Source organism: Grampus griseus, assembly GCF_964374135.1.
Source record: "Grampus griseus genome assembly, chromosome: 5".
Taxonomy (NCBI): Eukaryota; Metazoa; Chordata; class Mammalia; order Artiodactyla; family Delphinidae; genus Grampus; species Grampus griseus.
In genome coordinates, this window is record NC_138998.1 from 133,187,318 (window position 1) to 133,207,057 (window position 19,740).

Sequence of the window (19,740 nt, forward strand, 5' to 3'; positions counted from 1 at the left end):
ATTAAGACCTTCCCCCAACTTTTGTCCATTGTCTAAGATTTAAATGTTTTCCTTTATCCTGATTTTAAAAATAAATCAACTTTATTGAGGCATACTTTACATAAAACAAAATGCACACATTTTAAGTATGCGGATTGATCCGTTTTGGACAAATGTATAAACTTGTTTTACTACTACTGTGGTGTTGTTACTGCTGTCATTACTGTGTTCCTCCATCAAGATATAGAACATTTCCATCATTCTGAAAAATTCCATGATGCTCCTTTCTAGTCACTCATCCTCTAGCCAATCAATCTGTTCTGAAAAGAAAATTTAAAAGCAAAGTTTCTTCTTTTCTCATCTATTGCTTTACTCCAACACAATTATGTCTCCTTTTCTTTCTCTTTCATTCTTTTTTTTTTTTTTTCTTATTTTTTTTGCGGTACACGGGCCTCTCACTGTTGTGGCCTCTCCTGTTGCGGATCACAGGCTCCGGACGCGCAGGCTCAGCGGCCATGGCTCACGGGCCCAGCCGCTCCGCGGCATGTGGGATCCTCCTGGACCGGGGCACGAAGCCATGTCCCCTGCATCGGCAGGCGGACTCTCAACCACTGTGCCACCAGGGAAGCCCTTCTTTCATTCTTGTTGCTCTAGCAGCCTGGCATTTTGTTGAATTAGAGCACTGAGCTGATTATTGGCTCTACTGACTAAGGAGAGAGAAACATGCCTTATTATTTTTCTATTTTTTCTCAGTGACCTTTTCACTCTTCATCCTCTGAAATCTGCATCCATCCATCCATCCCCCCCACCCACCTATCCATCCATCCATCCATCTATCCATCCATCCACCCATTTGCCTACACATCCATCCTTCTATCCATCCATCCATCCATTTGTCCATCCATTCATCACCCACCTATTCATCCATCCTTCCATCCATCCATCCATTCATCCATTCCACTCATCTACCAATTCACCCACCCACCTGTCCATCCATCCAACTTTTTTTGAATGTCTGCTCTGAGCCAAAGGCCACCGGGAATCCCATCTCCACTTGATTTATGTTCTAACAGCGAAGACAGACAATTTAACAATTATGCTAAAAAGGCAATACATACTACAACAGGGAATTATGGGACACAATGGGTGACATAGCAGGAGTAGCTGGGAGGGATTCTCAGGGGAAGTGACATTAATGGTGGAGACGTAGGACAAATATCAATGAGTCGGCTAATTATTTCAGGAACATTTATTAAGCACTGCAGGCTGGGCACAGTGGTAGCTGCTAGTTATTCAGACAGAGGTGAGTAGGGCAGACATGGGACGTTTCTCATGGTATACACATCATCGTGGAGTTAGCCCAGGCGGGGCTGGGGCAGTGGGATGTTTTAGGGAACATCTCAGTGGAGCACAGGGAAGACAGAACAGAGTGAGTTAGAAACACTGCAAATTCCACATGACCAGAATATGAATGTCAGCCAGGAGGGGCGTTCTTGATAGCCTTGCAAGATACAGCTGTGAGCAGGGGCTACTGTAAGCTGTGAGCGGCTTGGCTGTCAGTCGCTGTAAAGAATGGTCATCGGATCCCTAATCAGAATCTTGAAAGAAGGAGAAACGGTGCATGTAGGGACCGCATCTCAGTCACTTCCAAATAATCTTCTCTGGCTTTCATAAACGTAGTCATGATTAAAATGACCTTTCACGAACAGCGGGAGGGAGTGCTGAAGAAAGTGAGATATGTGAGAATAAAATCCATCTACCTGATTGCCGTGTAACTTTTGATGAGTCACGAGAGTGAGAATTTCAGATGTGAATTAAAGATTGCCAAGCGTGGCGGCATATACTTGAAAAAAAGTTCCCTACAGGTCCTACTTTAGAATCAGAAGACACGAGAATTGGAGAAGAAAAAAATGTATTTCTTATTATACCCTAACTTCTTCTCAGATAATTTTAAGGTAAATTCTTTATGTAATTTCCATCTGAATTGTTGACCTTTAGATGAACTTTACCTGATAGGCACTTAATGCAAATATTCCACAGGATTCTTTAAATGCTGTAAAATATGACGTACCCCAACTGCCGATGCACTTTTGGTCATAACATGCCTGTATAGTATATTTAATCCTTTGCAATGAACGTTTGAGAAAATCTATTTAGTTGGTAGTGAGTTCTGTACAATTTCACCTAAAATTAAAGCTCTCCAAAAACCCACATCTCCTGCGGGCACTAATTCTCACAAGATTCTGGACATGAAAAATCCTAAATGCTTGCTGACTGCATGCAAGTCAATGTTTATAGCCCGAGTATTAATAGCCGCACGAAATGTATACTTCTCTCATCATTTACCTCCCATTGCTTGGATGTAGCATACATTGAGGGGCTGATTTTCTTTTCTCGGATGGGTGGCTCCAAGCTACTTATCATCAGATGAGAAATATAGTCTATGAAAATCTCTTTAAGGAACACAACCAATCAATGGCAAAGGATGCGTCCCGTGTGATTCTGCCTGTCTGTGTCTGTCGTTTTGCATTTTACTGAGCCCTCTCGCTAGCAGGGCTAGCGAGATGCTTGAGTCCTGGGCACTCAAGCATGCGTGATTTGGGGCCCTTCATAATCATCGGCCAGGTAACCAGACTGTGAGCATGATTGGCTTTGGAATTTCAGGTGAGGCTGTACCTGCCACAGAACCACTCATCAGACATCGTCCATCAGGAGTGAGGCTGTTTGTCGACTTGTGATTTCTACTCTAGGGTCTGACGGCTTCCCGGGCAGTGGGACCAGCCACCTGTATTTCCCCAGTGGTGTAAGGGGAACTGTTGGAAATCTGCATTAACTGACAACACAATTCGACTTTATTCCAGGGTTATTAATGGTATGTTTTGTTTTGCCACATCGCGTGGCTTGTGGGATCTCAGTTGCCCCACCAGGGATTGAACCTGGGCCCCGGCAGTGAAAGCCCGGAATCCTAACCACTAGGCCGCCAGGGAACTCCCTCCTGGGTTATTTATGAAACAGGATCCTGGACCAGCACACTTCCCAATTCAGTTCTGCTCTGCAGGGGCTCCTAGTTATTCAACACGATGACAAATAACAGCCCTTCCCCCACCCCCGTGGTTAATTAGTGAATCTCCTCAACAATCAGATTGTTGGAAATGTGGTGGAAATGTGGATTTTCCAACATGTTTAAACCTCAAACGTATATGAATTAAAAATATGCAAATGCTGTTGGGGAATGACAGAATGAGGCTGCTTGTACAAGGAAAACAGAGGAGCAAGTGAATTTTCATGGAAAAATGCCTGATGCCTATCTCGATGAAGATTAACACCATTTGCTCTAGTTCAGCAAATAAACATGGGGTTGTTTAGGCCTTTGGGGGCTGGCCAGGAGTTCACCACCATTTGTAATAAGAGTTCCAGGTGAGATTCAAAGAGGAGGCTTACAGACAGATTTTCTGAACATAACTGGCCTTTGTAACTTAGAATCTTCCATGGGCATCTTTTCTAACAGGAAAGAAAACTCCTTAAATGAACAATCAGAGAGATTGTCGTTGAGTGGGTCTGCTGGCGAAAAGGGTTTTCATCAGAGTATCCTCTCCCTGGACAAAGGAAAGACTCAGACTTCTGATTTCAGTTTTCTCCATTTTCCCCTTTCCTAGGTGATGCAGCATTAATGTGGTTGACCCTCTGTGAATCACAGCAAGGATCTGGGAGTTTCCAGACTCAAACTGATGAAGGGATGCGTCCTTCTGAGACTGCAGAATTCAAAGGGTGCACAGGTTGACAATTAGAAATAAAATGACAAACCAGGTAACTTTTCCGTAAAGAGCATATTGTGTTGATTTATTATAGAATGCAGTTAAAAAAAATATCTTGAGGTTAGCCTCTCCAGTTTAAAAGCACTTAACTAGGGACACTTGAACAGCTATGCAATGGTCTCTCCCTCATCTGCCCCGACCCCCCACCAAGTACTGTAAACAGGGTTTTGAGAACATTCAGTCAATGTCTTGATAGGAACAGCCACATACCTTTGCTTCTTAAAGAAAACCATCTTCCACATTTCCAAAGCATGCATTGTTACTTGGCATTAGGTATTTCAAAAGGACAAACCTTGTTATGGTATTGTAAGGCCAAAATAGAATACCTATTGACCAGACACACACATGACAACTAGAAAAAAATTACAAACATTTAACCTAGTGTGACAATTCCGTCAGGAATGAATGGGGAAAGGCACTGCATCCTTCTCATACCACCACGCATCTACTGTCCACTTCACATGCTTTGAATTCAGGTCCTGTCAAATAGCTGAAAGGCATTTTCTATAACATACGATTCACAGGGAGGTTAATACATCTTACACTAGTCTTCCACGGCCGTATTTCTCACCCAAGGGCACAACAGGTATGAATATATGCTATCAGCTTTATTTACAAGTTTATCTTGATGTTTCAGTGGGGTTAAAAAAAAAAATCAATGATCTCAACTGAAAGTTCCCCCCAAAAAGGGTTTTGGCTGTGATTCATGTATATAAACTACCACGTAAAAGAAATAAATGAAACCCATTTATTGTCTGACCTAAACCATCTACACTAAAATTTCTCACCCACTAAAAGTTGGCAGTGAAACTGCTCTTTTCTGAGTTTTATAAGCGAAACGCTACGTAGGAATTTCAGATCGACTTCTTTTGCAAAAGCACAAGCTCTAGGTCGCATCAAATAGGATGCTGAGTGGGTGTATTACCGGTAGAATCCCCCTGTGTGTGCTGTTGCAAAGACAGTCATTGAATCTGGAAAGGTGACAGATTTTGCAAATGCTTTCCTATCTTCCCCAAAGATGTAAAACAACAATGGCATAACGCTATATACGACCAAAGGTTAGTTCTGAAAATCAGTAATACACATGCACAAACATTAGAACGTGAGGGGGAAAAATGAGACACTACAATTTCCACATTGCGTTGCTGTCTTCACAACCTTTCTGCACCAGACACCTTATGGCTTCACGTGGTGCCTTTTCCTACTGGGAGAGAGAGTCTACCTTGTAGGCTGGTTAAAAACAGAAGGCTCTCCCTGGACCCACTGATCAATCTACCCCTGGCAAAAACAGAACCTACCAGAAAAGAACAAGTACAAAACACTATCGTTATTGGTTTTCTCGAGACGTTCCCAGAAATCCTTGTGCGATCACCCCAAACGCAGTGATTGGCTCAGGACATTCCCAGGAGCCATGAACATTGACTGATGCGCAGCGTTAGAACCAGAAGACAAAGCCTCGATTCTCTTCTGAGCAACATGGAATTTCTGCCACAGCGATCACAGGCTGCCATCTCCAAAGTTGTGACTGGGCCGCTTCCACAGTAAAAGATTCCTTCTCGTGAGTATGATTCAGAACACTTCGTCTGGGTGCCAGTTCAGCTTAAGTGGACGGGCGAGTACTCCGGCCTCCTGGTCTGGATAATTTTGGGTTTGGGTCTCTTCATTCTTTCCACCTCGTCTTCTTCCTCGTTCTCCTGGTCGCTCTCACACACGTGGACCACCACACTGGGAGTGGTGTCGGTCGCTGCGTGCAATTCATACTTTTCCCCTAGGGAAAGAAAATAATTGCAGGGTAACTCAGGCAAGGGCCCGAGGGTCAAAGAGTAAAAGAGCAAACGGATGCGGACATAGGGGTCAGCTCGGCCAGGCTTCCGTGGGCATCCGATGGGGACTGAGGGCCACAGGCAGCCACACTCTGGATTGGTGTTTCTTTGGTGCCTCATTCTATATATCTCACCACCGTAAATGACTCAGCTTTCAATCAAACACTCTGAGTCCAGGCACATGGAAGGTGTGGAAGGAGCGTATTTTTTAATTACACTTAGCATGTTCACCAGGCCCTCTGAGCTACCCAGAGGACTTCCCCAGTGTGGCGCAAGGAGCACCCGTTCAGGAAAAGACGGTGCATGAATAAAGGCGTTAGGAAAGGACCTCTCGAGCCCACGATGGGGACAGGAAGCGCGGGTGTGCAGCACACAGGTGTGCTGGTTGAAACAGGTGCTCTGGAAACATTTTTGACCACACCATATCCTTTTTCACACAACTATCAACCCCTTGAACCAGGAGTGTCCTGCTGTTCTCCGTCAGCCTGAATTTTATCAGGTTCAGTCAAGACGCTTTTCCTCATAAAAAAGGTGTTGCCTCTTCCCCACCCCGCTCGTGAGACTGGGATGCTATTGTAACTGCGGCTGGAAGAGCCTCAGCGTTCTTGGGGTAGGGGGGAACTAAGGTGGAGGGCCAGGGAGATCGCTCAACATGCGGGTCACGATCCCCTTTACAAACCCCTGTCTACCCTCTGAGGAGTCGCAATCCAGAAAGCACGGGGACAGGATCATATTTGCAAAACCTTTGCAATCTTTCAACTGTTGAAAGAAAGACTATTCAAGGTCATAAGCCCTAAGTAAACGAAGGGCAAATTGATCTTATGGCTATTTTCCAGAAGGGCTTCTCAAACAAGCCGTCTGTAAAGAATGGTAGGTTCTAGAGTGTGAAGAAGGCTCGCTAGCATCACTTCCTGCCTCTGGAGCAGTTTGACGCCTCTCCCCAGGTGGACGTCCCCTTCCTCCCTTCTCTAACATCCCAGGAGGTTTCAGCCCTCTGCTACCTAATACACCTTGACCTGGAGCTGCCAGGAGGAGCGCTGGCCACTTCCGTCTTGACCTTCATGCCACGATGAGCAGTAAGTAATGTGATTCTTGCTTTCTACCACAGGGGGATTTTCCGTCAGAGCGATGTTTACAGAGATGTCATCTTTTCCATGTGAAACGGCTAATGGTCCAAGGAAATAAAACCGTCCCCTCAGAGGAACACCAGATTGCTGGTCAAGGAGAAAGCTGATGGCCTCAGCATTTACTGCATTTGCTCCACGAATAAGGCAGAAGGGGGGCTCAAACCTCTTTACCCCCAAGAACCCCGATTGCACCTGCCAGCTCACCCAAACCCTATCAGGTAGGACAGGGACCTCCAACATTGTACTGTTTCCAGAAAACATGTTTTGAGCGCTGCCCATAAGCTAGGCACTATATGAAGTGCTTTTCACACGATGATCTCGTTTACTACTCCACCCAGTAATACCCATTTTCTGGATGAGAAGCCTGAGGCCAGAGTACCTTTCTTCCTAAATGCTCACACCTTTGTTCTTTCTGAGGACCGGAACCTCTTCTTTCCCTGGCAAGCTCACTAGGGGAGCACCCCTCCCTATTGGGCTTCGTGACTGGGGCTCTTTCTCCACTATGATCTATGGGTCCCTGTTCCCTCACACATTCAAAAGGTCAGGGGAGAAGCAGATCAATAGATGAAATTACCTTGCCTAAAAATGAAATGTCTAAAAATGGGGAAAGCCTGTTTTCCCTTTCCAAAATCCAATCACTCATCCCCACCTGGAGCAACAGGACGTGAGGCCGGGTCTTGAGTCCCTCACACCGGCTGTGCTCAGTGGGTGAGGGGATGGATTCACGTGATGCGGCCCAGAGGGGTCATGGTACTTGGTCCCCTGGACCAGCGTGCATGCTTTCCTAATGGATGAAGTAAGAGGCAGGCGTGCACACTCCCACCCCGGGGCATGGGTTACTTCGATTCAGAAGAGAGCAAATAGAGACAAGTCACAACACACACTGGCACTGATCACGTGAGAAGTGGAAAGAGCAATGGGGTCGTGGCCACTGCTGCTGCAGGCGTGTCTCTGCCTTGACCACAATCTCTCCACGTCTCCTTGCCCCCTCTCCACCCGAGGGGCACTGCTTACCTGGCCCCAGCTTGGAGATAGCATATAAAAGGTCATAATTTATGACGGGAGTAGCGTCTTCCACTTGTTTCCAACCGACCGGCGGCGAGGCAGGAGGAGAGATCAGAAACTGCTTGTCTGGGTTTGGTGGAGCCAGGTGTGAACTTCCTATGTGTAAAGTCTGAGGAGAGAGATAAATGCAGGTGGGTGTTCCTCGGGGGAAGAACTGAAGCAGCAATCGCACTTAATGGCAGCCTACGGAAGACAGGTGTGAAGGACAAACCCATGTCCAGACAGCTGAACAGGTGCAGCCCAAGGGTGAATCGCAATACGGTTTCTAAGGGCGGGGAAGGGAACTTGGATTATGGTGCAAACATGATTAGAGGCCCCTCTCAGGACAGGGACTCACAGGCACTGGGACTGCAATTAATTATGCTTGAATTAGACCGATAGAAAATATACAGAGATAATTTTAGTAAACATGGGAAAAGTAAAGCACTGTCCCTGAGGTCAAGAGGGATCTCAGCATCAATTGCTTCCAGCTCCTCATATTACGGTGGCATCACATCATATCACAGAAGCTCCAAAGGCTAAGCGACATCTCTAAGATGACCCAGGACTCCTGCCCACCACGCTCTCAGGCTTCCCTCCCTCTGGGTCTCTGAATCAGATGCCCAAAGTGAGGAAGGAAAAATACATCTACCTTCCAGGATACATATTTAAAACAATAATGATAAGGAACAATGACCAAGATCCTAGTTTGGGCTTAAAAATTATACCAGTGATTAGAGGGCTGTTTGGAGACATCTTACATCAAAATGTTACCAGTTGGGATTTTCTTTGTTCTTTAGTATCCTCCCCCCCCCCCAGAAAAATCACAATGAACATGCATTTACTTTAACAAACCAGAAAAAGTCGTGGAGAGACCAAGTAATTACTTATACGGAACCCCACCAAACATAGAAGGGAATTTGCCCCTAAGGATCCAAGGTTGAAGCCTGCGCCTCGCACTTACCACCAGGGGGCAGGGCATCCCGGCTCTCATTTACCCTGGAAGGGCAAGTTCACCTTCGCGCAAGGTCAGGAAGCCCCTCTACAGGATCTGCTCCCGTACTGGCAAGGGGAACTCAGGGCCCCAATGGGGGTCTCTTTCACCAGGGAGAAGCGTCCGAAGAGCCCCTGCCCCGCCCCCTGCCAAGCTGTTAGACTCCGGTAACATCATCAAATGGAACTTTGTGAGCTACCTAGAAGGCAGTTGCTGGGGGAGGCAGGAAGGGTGATGCAGGAGAAACAGCAAACCCGCCGCACAGCTCCCGGGAATGCCCTGGGGCCGGGACCCCCGCTTACCAGAAGTATTTCTTAGCATTTGCTACCTGCCTGGTGAACCCATTTTTTTCCTTGCAGGCCGGGTCTGGCAGCCCCGTGCTGATGCGCGGGGCCGGCTTGCAGACACCAGCTCTCCAGGAGTGAGCGGGCTGCGGGGACCCAGCGCAGAGCCGAACCGCTCTGGCCCGGGGGGGTGGGGGGGTGGGGGGGTGGTCAAGGGTAGCCACGCCCACGACCCTGCGGTCTTCCACCTTCCTGAGTCAGGAAAGGCTCTCTTTCTCCCCTCATCACTCAACTCAAGAAGGTCATCTCTGAGGGCACTTTCAAATACACCCCGATGTCTTCTTAAAATAGGGGACATAAAAAATTTCGAGTATGAATCTTGTCCTTCTCAAGATGATTTCTTGGAGTTTTAAATCAACCTATGCGTAATGGATGTCTAAGCTCCTTTTAAGGGTGGGAGGGAGGAGGGAGAAGGATGGGTATCAATGAACTCGATTCACCTGAGCAAAATATAATTTCATTTCCTTTCCAAGAAATTCCGTCTTATGTAGCTGGAGTCTGGCATCTGCTGCAGATAATGGGTTGCTGAAGTTTATTCTGACTCGTTTGAAGCTCTTAAAATACTGAAAGGTGATATCTTTGTCATATGTCCTAAAGAGGGATTCAAATTTGGCCTGAAAAGTAAAAATAAAAGGAGTTGAAATTTACCTGCATATGACCTTTGACTGGATGACTTCATTACATTTCTTATGGAGGAACCAAATTATTAATCATGTCAAGAACTTCCAACTTTTTTCTTAGAGAAGAAAGAGAACCCACCTTTCTCCTCTGGGGAGATTCTGCCCTTTTAATTTAATATACGTGATTTTATACAAAAGTAAGAATGTACGATTTACTAAATTCATTTAATCAGCTGAACAATTACCAATACTTCAACACTTCTTACAGTCACGGAAACATTCTTTTTAAAAGTAGAAGGAACATTTTCATTTGGTCATTTGTCACCCTTCTGGCCTGCCAGACCCTACTGTCCTGTGACCTCCCCCAATCTAGTGAGCTCCAATCCCACCACACAGCTCAGGGCATTGCTTTGTCCATCAGATACTGCTTTTGGACTTAAAAGCACTGGAGATAATTTCAAAAAAAAAAAAAAAACACATTATTATTGAATTGGTAACTAATGAAGTTAATGAAAAGGCTTGCATTTCTTAATGTAAAGGAAGCAGTTTTTTAAAAATTCCCATTATTATTTTCCCATTCAATCTGTTACGTTTTAACTCTCTAAAATAGTAGTGGTTTCAAAAATTAACATTCTGCCAATGAACCCATTTCTGCACTCTGGCTTTAATATATGTACAGATGTAGCTCTAGTGTTGAAAGAGCTAGTGAACACTATGAAACAGCATGAGCTCTTAGAATTGAAATGCCCAAGTTCAAGGACTAAAAGCCTAGATTCACGAGAGCGTTCATCAGCTCCTGGGAATAGCTCTAGGGAGCGACCCCCGGCGGGGTCCTGGGTGCGGGTGCCCTTGGGGGGACCTGGGAGGCCACTGAAACCTTTCTGACCAGAGAGGGAGGTGATGGACAGTCTTGAAACTTCCAGGAAGATTATGCAGGGACTTTTAGTCACCGAACTTTCTGAATCTTTTTTCAGACTAAACTGTGAGGATGGTGAGAGGCAGATGGGGGTGGGATGGCAGACGGTGAGAGCCCAGATGGGGCAGCATGCCCTCCACCCAGGTGACTGGTGAGAAGGGGAGGCCCTGGAGCCCACAAGTACCCTGGAGACCTATGCAGAGCACGGTGCTTCTGCAGAGGGGAGAGAGGATTCCCAACAAGAAGGGAGAACATCTTCGAGGATATTCATGGCTAGAAAGCGGGGGAGGGGAGGGGCCCTCCTGTCGGTCAGTGCCTGGTCCCCAGGGCAGGGCTGTAGGCAGGTCCTGCATTCCCTGCTGGCTGGTGTCTCCACCAGGCAGGTGGCTCAGGGGGAGTGGGAACAGCTCACAACCGTTCTCTCTTCGAATTCGCCGGCTTCTCTTTAGTTGATGGAAATGTCTGTGACTTTCCCACGAGGGGTATTGCAGAGGCAAAGAATGAGAAAGAATGCACAGCAGATGTTTCAGCTGCGATTTCATCTGGCTGCACGTGGCTTGTTCTCCACCCCTCCCGAGCACGGGGCAAGTCTGGGGCGTAAGGGTGTCTGCGCAGATCTGGAATTTCACAGGACCTCATCCATAGGCACTGTGACCAACTGCTTAGTTTTAAAGTTATCATTCATAATTTAAGAGAGATGACTTTGCTGAATATTTTTAGAATACAAGTCAGGGCTTAGGACCAGAACCCAAGAGAACCCACACTATCTTGTTAATTTTATATTGCTATTATGTTATTAGTATTCTCTTATAAAATAATCTTATTTGTTCCAATAACCAATACCTAGTAATTATAGTTATTGGATGGCATCTCTACTTAATTAAGTAAATCAGTGATTTCACTCATATAAGGCTAACATTAAATACATAGACTTTGTAGTACTTTTACACGTAGAACATGCTCTAATACCTAGTTCAAAAACTAGTCCCAGCTTGCAAGCATTGTACACAGTTATGGAGTTAAATTTGATTAGAAAAAAAAAGAGAAACCTTCTGATGTCTCAGTAGGGCTTTGGGTATAAAGGTATAACGTGATCACCACCCCCCAAACAGAACATACAGAAGTCATTCATATATAATATTGTTAGAGATCAATTAGATAGCTTCGTAGCTACTGATGAAAATCTTACATTTTAATCAAATGAAGAAGAAAAGCATAGTAATTAAAATTACTAATTATATTAATAACCATCAATGAGAGCTGCTTCCCAGGAGGTATACTCATCCCACACTTAAGTTATGTATCCAGTTTTATTATTTATTTGCTATGGCTGCATTTTCTCCAGCTAGAGAAATCTGGAAACTTGAAGACAGGCCCTTGTAATTCCTGCAAACATTCAAATATCTTTCCAGTATTGATTTCCTGAGATAAAAATCAATGTATCCTGAACTCTAAATGTCAAAGTGAAACATTCTGTTCACTGTCAGAAAAGTCCTCCCTCCAAAAGTTTACTTATTGATACAACCCACACAGAATGAAAAAACACCACGCCAAACCCTCCCTTACTAACTGGTCAAGGGACACAGATGCTTTTAAATATTGAGAGCTTTAAAAATTCCTTCACAGTTAATTCCTCAGGCAACACCTTTTGATTTTAAGGCTCAAAGCATTCTGGATGTATTTCAAAACCCCCAAACCCACAAGACAGCCACATACCCCACCAAGTATTTCAGCTAATAGTCCCAATTAACATAATCGTTTGAAAACTCTCAAAAATCACATTATATCAGAAGCCTTACCCTGGTTTCACTTTCGCTGAAGATCTCACTGTTTGCCACACAGGCAATCAGGGAGCTAAAACTGTAGTTAAAGTTTCTAAAGTGCATCTTGCTTCCTTACAGAGAAAGCTGCAATTCCCGCGGTCAAGTCCCAAGTAAGGTTCCTTTACCAGAGACTGTAGGTTCTTTCTCGAGCCCTCACTTATAAAGCGCCGAGGTCCAGCCCCCACCGGGAAAAAAAGCACCGCTTCCAGAGCATCCTGTTTGGACACCAAATTCCTGAGTCAAGTCCTGCTTGCTCGCAGGCAGGCAGAGACAGAGTGTAAGTTTCTACTGGAAAGAGGTGACGTCAACACCTTAGTCATTTTCCCTATGCTAATTAACTTTGCTTGGGGAGGATGGAAAAAACTGCCGAGGTTTGCTGTGCAGCTGCTTTATCTACCCCTCTTGCAGCATAGTTTCCACTGGTAGTAATTCCATTCAGCCACTCAGTCACCAGGCTCCTCGGCTGAATGGGACGACCCTTCTTAAGATGGAAAATGTGACAGAGGAACAGGAGGAAGGTCTATAGCAGTAAACAGTAATTAGCCTCCAGGGAACTCTCAAGGCTTGGAGAAACCTGGAAACCCAAGTCTTGGCAAGTTGTTTGATCCCTGTAATTTCCTGAACACTGAAATCAAAGTTTCAGATGCTGGGGTATTAGAGAAAACATTCTGAAATCAGTCTTGGTCAATGAACCCTGCTTTTAAAGAAAAAGTGGACTTCATTTTGAAATATGGTCTTTTTTTTTTTTCTAATTAAACTTTATTGGAGGAATGTCCTAATTACCACTTGTATTTCACAGTGAGAATGGGAGAAGAGATCCTAGGATTTTCATTGGAAAACTTTATTATTGTAATTTGAGAACTAGGAATATGCAGCACGTTGATCATTTTCTAATAGCTGCTAAATTCGGGAAAAGATACAAAAATATTTTAGAGGATCTAGCCTCTGAAGCTGAGAAAAGAAACATTCAGAGGTTGTCTGCTTAGAGACTCATAGACGGAAGGTTTTTGTTTTTGCTTTAATTAGGAAAGGAAGAAGAAATAGAAAGAATGTACACTACAATTGAAAAGTTAGTTCAGTTGGCCTTTTTTCAGGTAAGATGTCTGGTCTTGGAGAAGCACACTGGGTGTCAGGATGCCAGTTCTTTGAAAAGGCTGCAACTCTTTTTTTGCAACTTTTTACTTTATTACTTTTTAAATTGAAGTATAGTTGATTTACAACGTTGTGTTAGTTTCAGGTGTACAGCAAAGTGATTTAGTTATACATATCTATATCTATTCTTTTTCAGATTCTTTTCCCTTATTGGTTATTACAAGATATTGAGTGTAGTTCCCTGTGCTAAACAGTAGGTCCTTGTTGGTTCTCTCTCTTATATATAGTCGTATGTATTTGTTAATCCCATTAAAAGGCTGCAAGTCTTTGAACTTCCAAGTACTTTGCTAGTTTAGGTCCCTATGGCAGTGTGAGTCCTAGGTCCTTCCTACTCAGTATCACCTAAATGCAGTCTCATTATTTATAAAAACATTCTCTAGTCTAGAGGCGGACACCTCTTAAGCTTCCAAAAGTTAAGTGGAATCCTGCTATTCACATTTAAAAATTAACTACAAAGAAGCATTAAAGTCAGCCAATAATAAAAAGAATATATGCAATGGGAAAGAACAAACCAGAGCGTTTATCCCTCCATAAAAGGAAATGCAAAGTCTTCTTGCATGAGTGAGCACTGCTTAATCTCCGTGGATGGTGCCCTGCTGCCAGCTGTAGGGTTATGCAAGAGACCAGTTATGGTGTTTGCTTTGCCAAATTACCCGTAACTGCCAACCCACGAGATCTAAGTGCATGTGTTCTAGAAGAGTTTCGAACGCTGTGAGATAGTATGGCATGCATCAAACGCCAAGAGAAAGTGGTCCATTGGGTGGTGCTTGGTTCCGGGAACTGTGCCCTGGGATTGGCTGCATTTCGGTGCACAGCCTGCAGCGTACCCTGGAGGCACATGCAGGCTTTGGTGGTGGCCTGGGGGTGGCAGTGGGGGTATGGGAGGCCAAGGGGAAAGGCACGGGAGGTAGAAGGCACAGAAGTGCATTCCACTCCTCCGGAGCGGCTGTCCCTCCTTTTCTCTTTCTCCTGGAGCCCACCTTGGCGAATAAGGGTTAAAAGGAGATCAGAGGAGGAAGAGGAGGTTAATTTCACCATCTCCTCATCCTATTAAAACTCATGACATGAAGCTCCAACTCAGTCGTGTGGGCAAATCTGGAACATTTCTGTTCATCTGAGACAACAGCACTGAACTCACCCAAATTTACAATTGTGGTTTCATTAATACGGATGGGATAAAAAAAAAAAAGGAATAGTGAGGTATTTGAAGATGGTTCAACTATCTTTGCTCCTAGAAATAAATGATAAATGATAGATCTTTCATTAGGCTGTCCAGAAAGCCTCCCAAAACATGCAATTCTGTACGTGCCTTTGAATCGATGGTAAGCTCTATCTGAATCATATTTAGGGAACTTGAGTGCTTCCATTTCTAGATCAGAGAAAGGGGCTCAAAGTTGTGGCCGACTGTAGGGAGGCTGGATTGGAGGCTGGCAAAAACCACCGGGTCACAAAGTGTACCTGAGAGAGATGGCACCTAGGGTCCAATAACACAGGCTACCCGCAGCGTGAGAGGTACGGAGCATGGACCCTTCGTGGTGCTCCAAAGCCCCGGCTGGCCAAGGGGACAGACACCTGTCCCTGAACCCAGAGGGCCTTCCTTTTATTGGCTCACCTGACAGTTCTTGCTAGGAATGTCCACTCTTCAACTGCACGTCTATTAGACATGAACTTGCACTTCTAAACGTCCTATGGTATTTGTCTATCCCTTGTGGTTTGAAAGGCAAATACTTTTTTGATTCTTGTTTGCAAGTTGGATGTGAGTGATTTGAAGAAAGCAGGGCCCACAGCAACGTCTCATTAGAACTCTTGAAAAGCATACTAAAAATTGCACTTAAAATAGTAAAACAGGGGATTCCCTGGTGGCGCAGTGGTTGGGAGTCCGCCTGTCGATGCTAAGGGACACGGGTTCGTGCCCCGGTCTGGGAGGATCCCACATGCCGTGGAGCAGCTGGGCCCGTGAGCCATTGCCGCTGAGCCTGCGCGTCCGGAGCCTGTGCTCCGCAACGGGAGAGGCCACAACAGTGAGAGGCCCGCGTACCGCAAAAAAAAAAAAAAAAAAAAAAAAAAGTAAAACAGAAACCAGAAGTTAGAGAAGAAATGAAATGCTTGAGTCCGCTGAAAGCTTTAGATGTTTTGCATTTCTTCCATTCGCGCCACTAAAAATCTTAAATGAATCTCTTCAACCTGCATTTGCTTCCTGTGGTTCCAAGCAGTGAGAGCATATTTTCATTAAGAAGTTTCTATTCTCAGTGAGGAACAATTGAGGTTTATGTCGAAATCCATCATTCCCATCACAGCACTCTTAAAGCATAGGGAGGATGACCTCAGCACGCCCATTATAAACTCCAAGGAGTTTACAGCTACGCCAAGAACGTGCCACCAGTGAAGCCTTCTACAGAATGACCACAGAGAGAAACCGAGTTCTGACTTTGCTGTGCAAATCAAAGCTGAGCGAAGAAGAAATCTGCAGGTCTCCTGGGAGGGAAAATGGCACACCCGACTGAGATCAAAGGTATCAGAGAGTTTATCTTGAGTGCCAATTAAGCTTGTGTTTTAACGGAGCTTTTAGCTTCTGAGATAATGGGATAGCTTTACTGTTATTTAATATTCGTAACCCTTCCCTTTATAAGGTGGAGCACTGTTCCCCCAACCTAAGTTACTGTACACAGGGGCCTCTGAGTCATCTTTATCACTTCCCAGTCTAAAAGGTGTTATTAACTGAGGGGACACTTCTTGTTCTCACTTGGAAACCAGGTTAATATCAACTTCCCAGCTGCAGTGAAGATTGAACAATCTGACATAGGCAGAGTGCCCAGTATAGTGCTTGAAACACAATCAGTGGTTGATGCATGTTAGTTGTGTTTCTAGTTCCCATTTCGTCGGTAAGGATACTGAGGTTCAGAGGGCCTCGCTGTGTTGAGGAGTCAGGACTCACCCCGATCCTTTGACTGCAGATTCCATGGAACTATGCTTGCCTCGCAGCAGTGCCCTTTGGTACTTCCCCATCTCCATTCTCTCAGTCCCTCTGGCATCCTGGATGGCTTCCTCTCCTACGTGCCCCACTGGTCAATAGAGGGGTCTCTAGGTTCTCTGTAGCATCCTCCACCTGGCACTCCTGCACACCATTTCAGGCAGCTGTGGCCAATTTCTTACTGCTCCAAAATAGTGCGTAATTCCCACAACATAAAACTTCCCGAAGCTGAGCTTGATCACGTTCTTCTCCTACTGTAAAGATTTCAGTGACTTCCCATCGCTCTGTAGGTTAAAGGGGAAGATTTTCACTTGGTATTCATCCATGTGTCGATCCATGCATCTATCTACCCATTTGTTCTTTCACCCAAGCACAGTTCCAGGTGTTGGGGGTTCAGAGATGAAGACAGACAAAACCCTCTGCCCTCATGGAGCTTACATTCTAGATGGGAAAAAGGAAAAAGAAATGAGATAAGTGGGTAAAATATATAGTGTGTTTAGATAGTGGTAAGTGCTGGGAATAAGGCAGAGATGAGGGATAGGAAAAGCTGGGAAAAGGAGAAAGAGAGAAAGAAAGACAGAGAGAGAGAGAGAGAGAGAAAGAAAAAGGAAGGAAGGAAGGAAGACTAGCCAGGGAAGGCGTCCCTGAGAAGATGACAGGTGGGTACATCAAGACCCGAAGGAAGTGGCGGAGTGAACCGTGAGATGCTCGGAACAGCATCTCAGGCCAGGGATCAGAAGGCACAAAGGCCCCTGGCATGTTCAGGCCCAGCAGGAGGCTCAGAATGGCTGTAGAGGAAGGACGTGGAGAAAGTGGTTGGCAGCAGGGCCACGCGAGACCTTGAGCCATTGGAAGGTCTCTGGCTTGCATGCTGGTATCAGAGGGTTTTGAGCAGAGGAGAGGCATGAACTAACTTCCATGCAACAGAACCACTCCAGTATCTGGGTTCAAAAAAGAGGGAAGGGACAGGCTGGGGGCATGGCACCCCTGAGGCACGAGACCTTCTCTGACTACGGAGCCCATGACTCCTCTAGGCAGCCCTCAGCTCTGCCTGCTTTCCTCAGTTGTCAGCCAGCTCCTCCCAAGTCTCTGCCCGCCAAACTTCTATTCATCCTTCAAAGCCCATCACCAAACATCCGTTCTCCAGGAGGCACCCCTCCGGACTTTATGTTCTCTCCCTCCTTTAACCCCTGTGACCTCCCCCCACCCCCCCACCCCCCAGCTCTCAGTGCAGTCTGCCTGGCATCCTAGTTATATTCTTGCCTTGCAATCTCCCTACTACAGTGAGAGCTGCTTGAGGGTACCACTGCCACTCCCTGGAGATGCGGATAAATGCTTGTGCAGTTCAGGGACTACACCAGGGAGAGTCCATCTGAGACGGGCCAAGAGCCAGCATCCACCAGCCATCAAAGGGTCAAGGCCATCTGTGTTCCTAACTGGAGGGTTTCCAGTGCCTCTGGTTTGAACAAAGAGCTCCTTTTCATTGCAGGGGGTGGTAAAGGTACAAGTTTGCTCGGTGGGTGCTGGTCCCATTCCAGGGTGTACTTCCTCTGTCCTTGCTGCATGGTGGCTCGCAGGATGTCCAGGCATGGACTGCACCACCAGCTCCAGACTCTGAGGCCTCACCCCCCCAGACCCTCCCAGAGGCCTTGTGACTCTCCTTAGGGGTCTACGGCCGGGGTCTCGACAGCCCTTTGTCGTTTGGGCAGAACGTGTTTAATTTAATATATGTTCGCTTGTCTTTTTTAAATGCCTATTTTTTAGGGTGTGTTTTATAAGGTGCACAGTAGGGAGTAGAATTTGTATAGAAGTTACAAATAAAATGCTTTTATTGGCAGATGTACCAAAAATCTTTCATCCATGAGGTTCATGATCAAAAATGTTTGAAGGCCTATTGTCTCCGCAGTAGGGTGATTAAATTCCCAACTTTCTGCTTTTTTGTGACGATCATGTGTAAGAAAGAGAACAGGAAGATATTCTTCTTTCTGATTTCTAAAGGCGTTTCCATTTTTGTTCTCTCTGGAGGGTAATCAGGGAATGGGCTGGGGAGCGGGGCAGAGCCAGATGTGGGCTCGGGAATTTACTGCTCATAGAATTGCTTTATTACTGGTAAGATCTGCTCGGCCACAGGGAGGGGCCTTGTAGGAAAGAAAATGTAAAACAAAGCGGATAACCTTTTTTTGTGGGACTTGGAAGGTTCTAACCAGAACTCCTCAGACAAGAGAGTGCCCTTGTCTCCCACGACAGAAGGTGATGCCTATGAATTCTAAATCTGAGCTGAGAAAACCATCTTTAATGAAAATCACCTTTATGTTTAATAACCATTAATCTTCTGAATCTGCAGGATAACACAAAAGAAGTGATATTAATACTACACTTCAGCCTGGGTCATTTTTGATACTTTGGGGAAAAAAAATGGAAAAGCCTGAAATATCATTTGATACTTTACACAGAATAGTACAAGATAGTATACAAATAATTTCTATTTCTGAGATAATGTGGAACTTCCTATTACTTAATTTTTTTTTAAGTGGCTTATTGGGCTTCCCTGGTGGCACAGTGGTTGAGAGTCCGCCTGCTGATGCAGGGGACACGGGTTCGTGCCCCGGTCCGGGAAGATCCCACATGCCATGGAGTGGCTGGGCCCATGAGCCGTGACCGCTGAGCCTGTGCGTCCGGAGCCTGTGCTCTGCAACGGGAGAGGCCACAACAGTGAGAGGCCCGCGTACCGCTAAAAAAAAAAAAAAAAAGGTGGTTTATTGACACCAGTGCCACAAATGATGGAAGCAGTGGTGAAAATGCTAAACGCATTTTAGTAGAATGGCAATCATGCTCTGTTAAAGCTTGTGGTGGAAATGAAGGAAAACTGCAATCACCCTCAAAAAAAAAAAAAGAAAGAAAGAAATGACATAAAGTAAAATAAAACAACCAACTGATTGGGGAAAAGTAGGGAGGAAAGCATGTTCAAATCGATATCTTAAAAGAGAGTTCACAGTTCATCCAAGATTTCATCTTGTTTGTTAAATTCCGTGTGCACTTGAAATCCCATTAACTCTTTTTTTTTAAAATTTATTTTTATTTTTTTTTTTTAACTTTTTTTTATTTTATTTTTTTTACATCTTTATTGGAGTA

General features: G+C 45.2%; 1 protein-coding gene across 2 annotated transcripts in view; it reads right to left on the minus strand.

Annotated features, from left to right (window-relative positions):
- Positions 1-3,780: 3,780 nt before the first annotated feature.
- RCAN1 (regulator of calcineurin 1) overlaps positions 3,781-19,740 on the minus strand; it is a gene marked incomplete at its 5' end in the record, with an annotated part of 95,296 nt that continues 79,336 nt past the window's right edge. Inside the window, 4 exons of one of the 2 annotated variants that reach the window (XM_082654958.1) lie at positions 3,784-5,562; positions 7,759-7,918; positions 9,567-9,740; positions 12,462-12,765. In XM_082654958.1, the coding sequence (XP_082511084.1) occupies positions 5,390-5,562; positions 7,759-7,918; positions 9,567-9,740; positions 12,462-12,548 (594 nt within the window). In that variant the 3' untranslated portion in view covers positions 3,784-5,389. Of the gene's footprint in view, positions 5,563-7,758; positions 7,919-9,566; positions 9,741-12,461; positions 12,766-19,740 lie in introns of those variants that run through there. The other variant, XM_082654957.1, reaches the window with a different exon arrangement.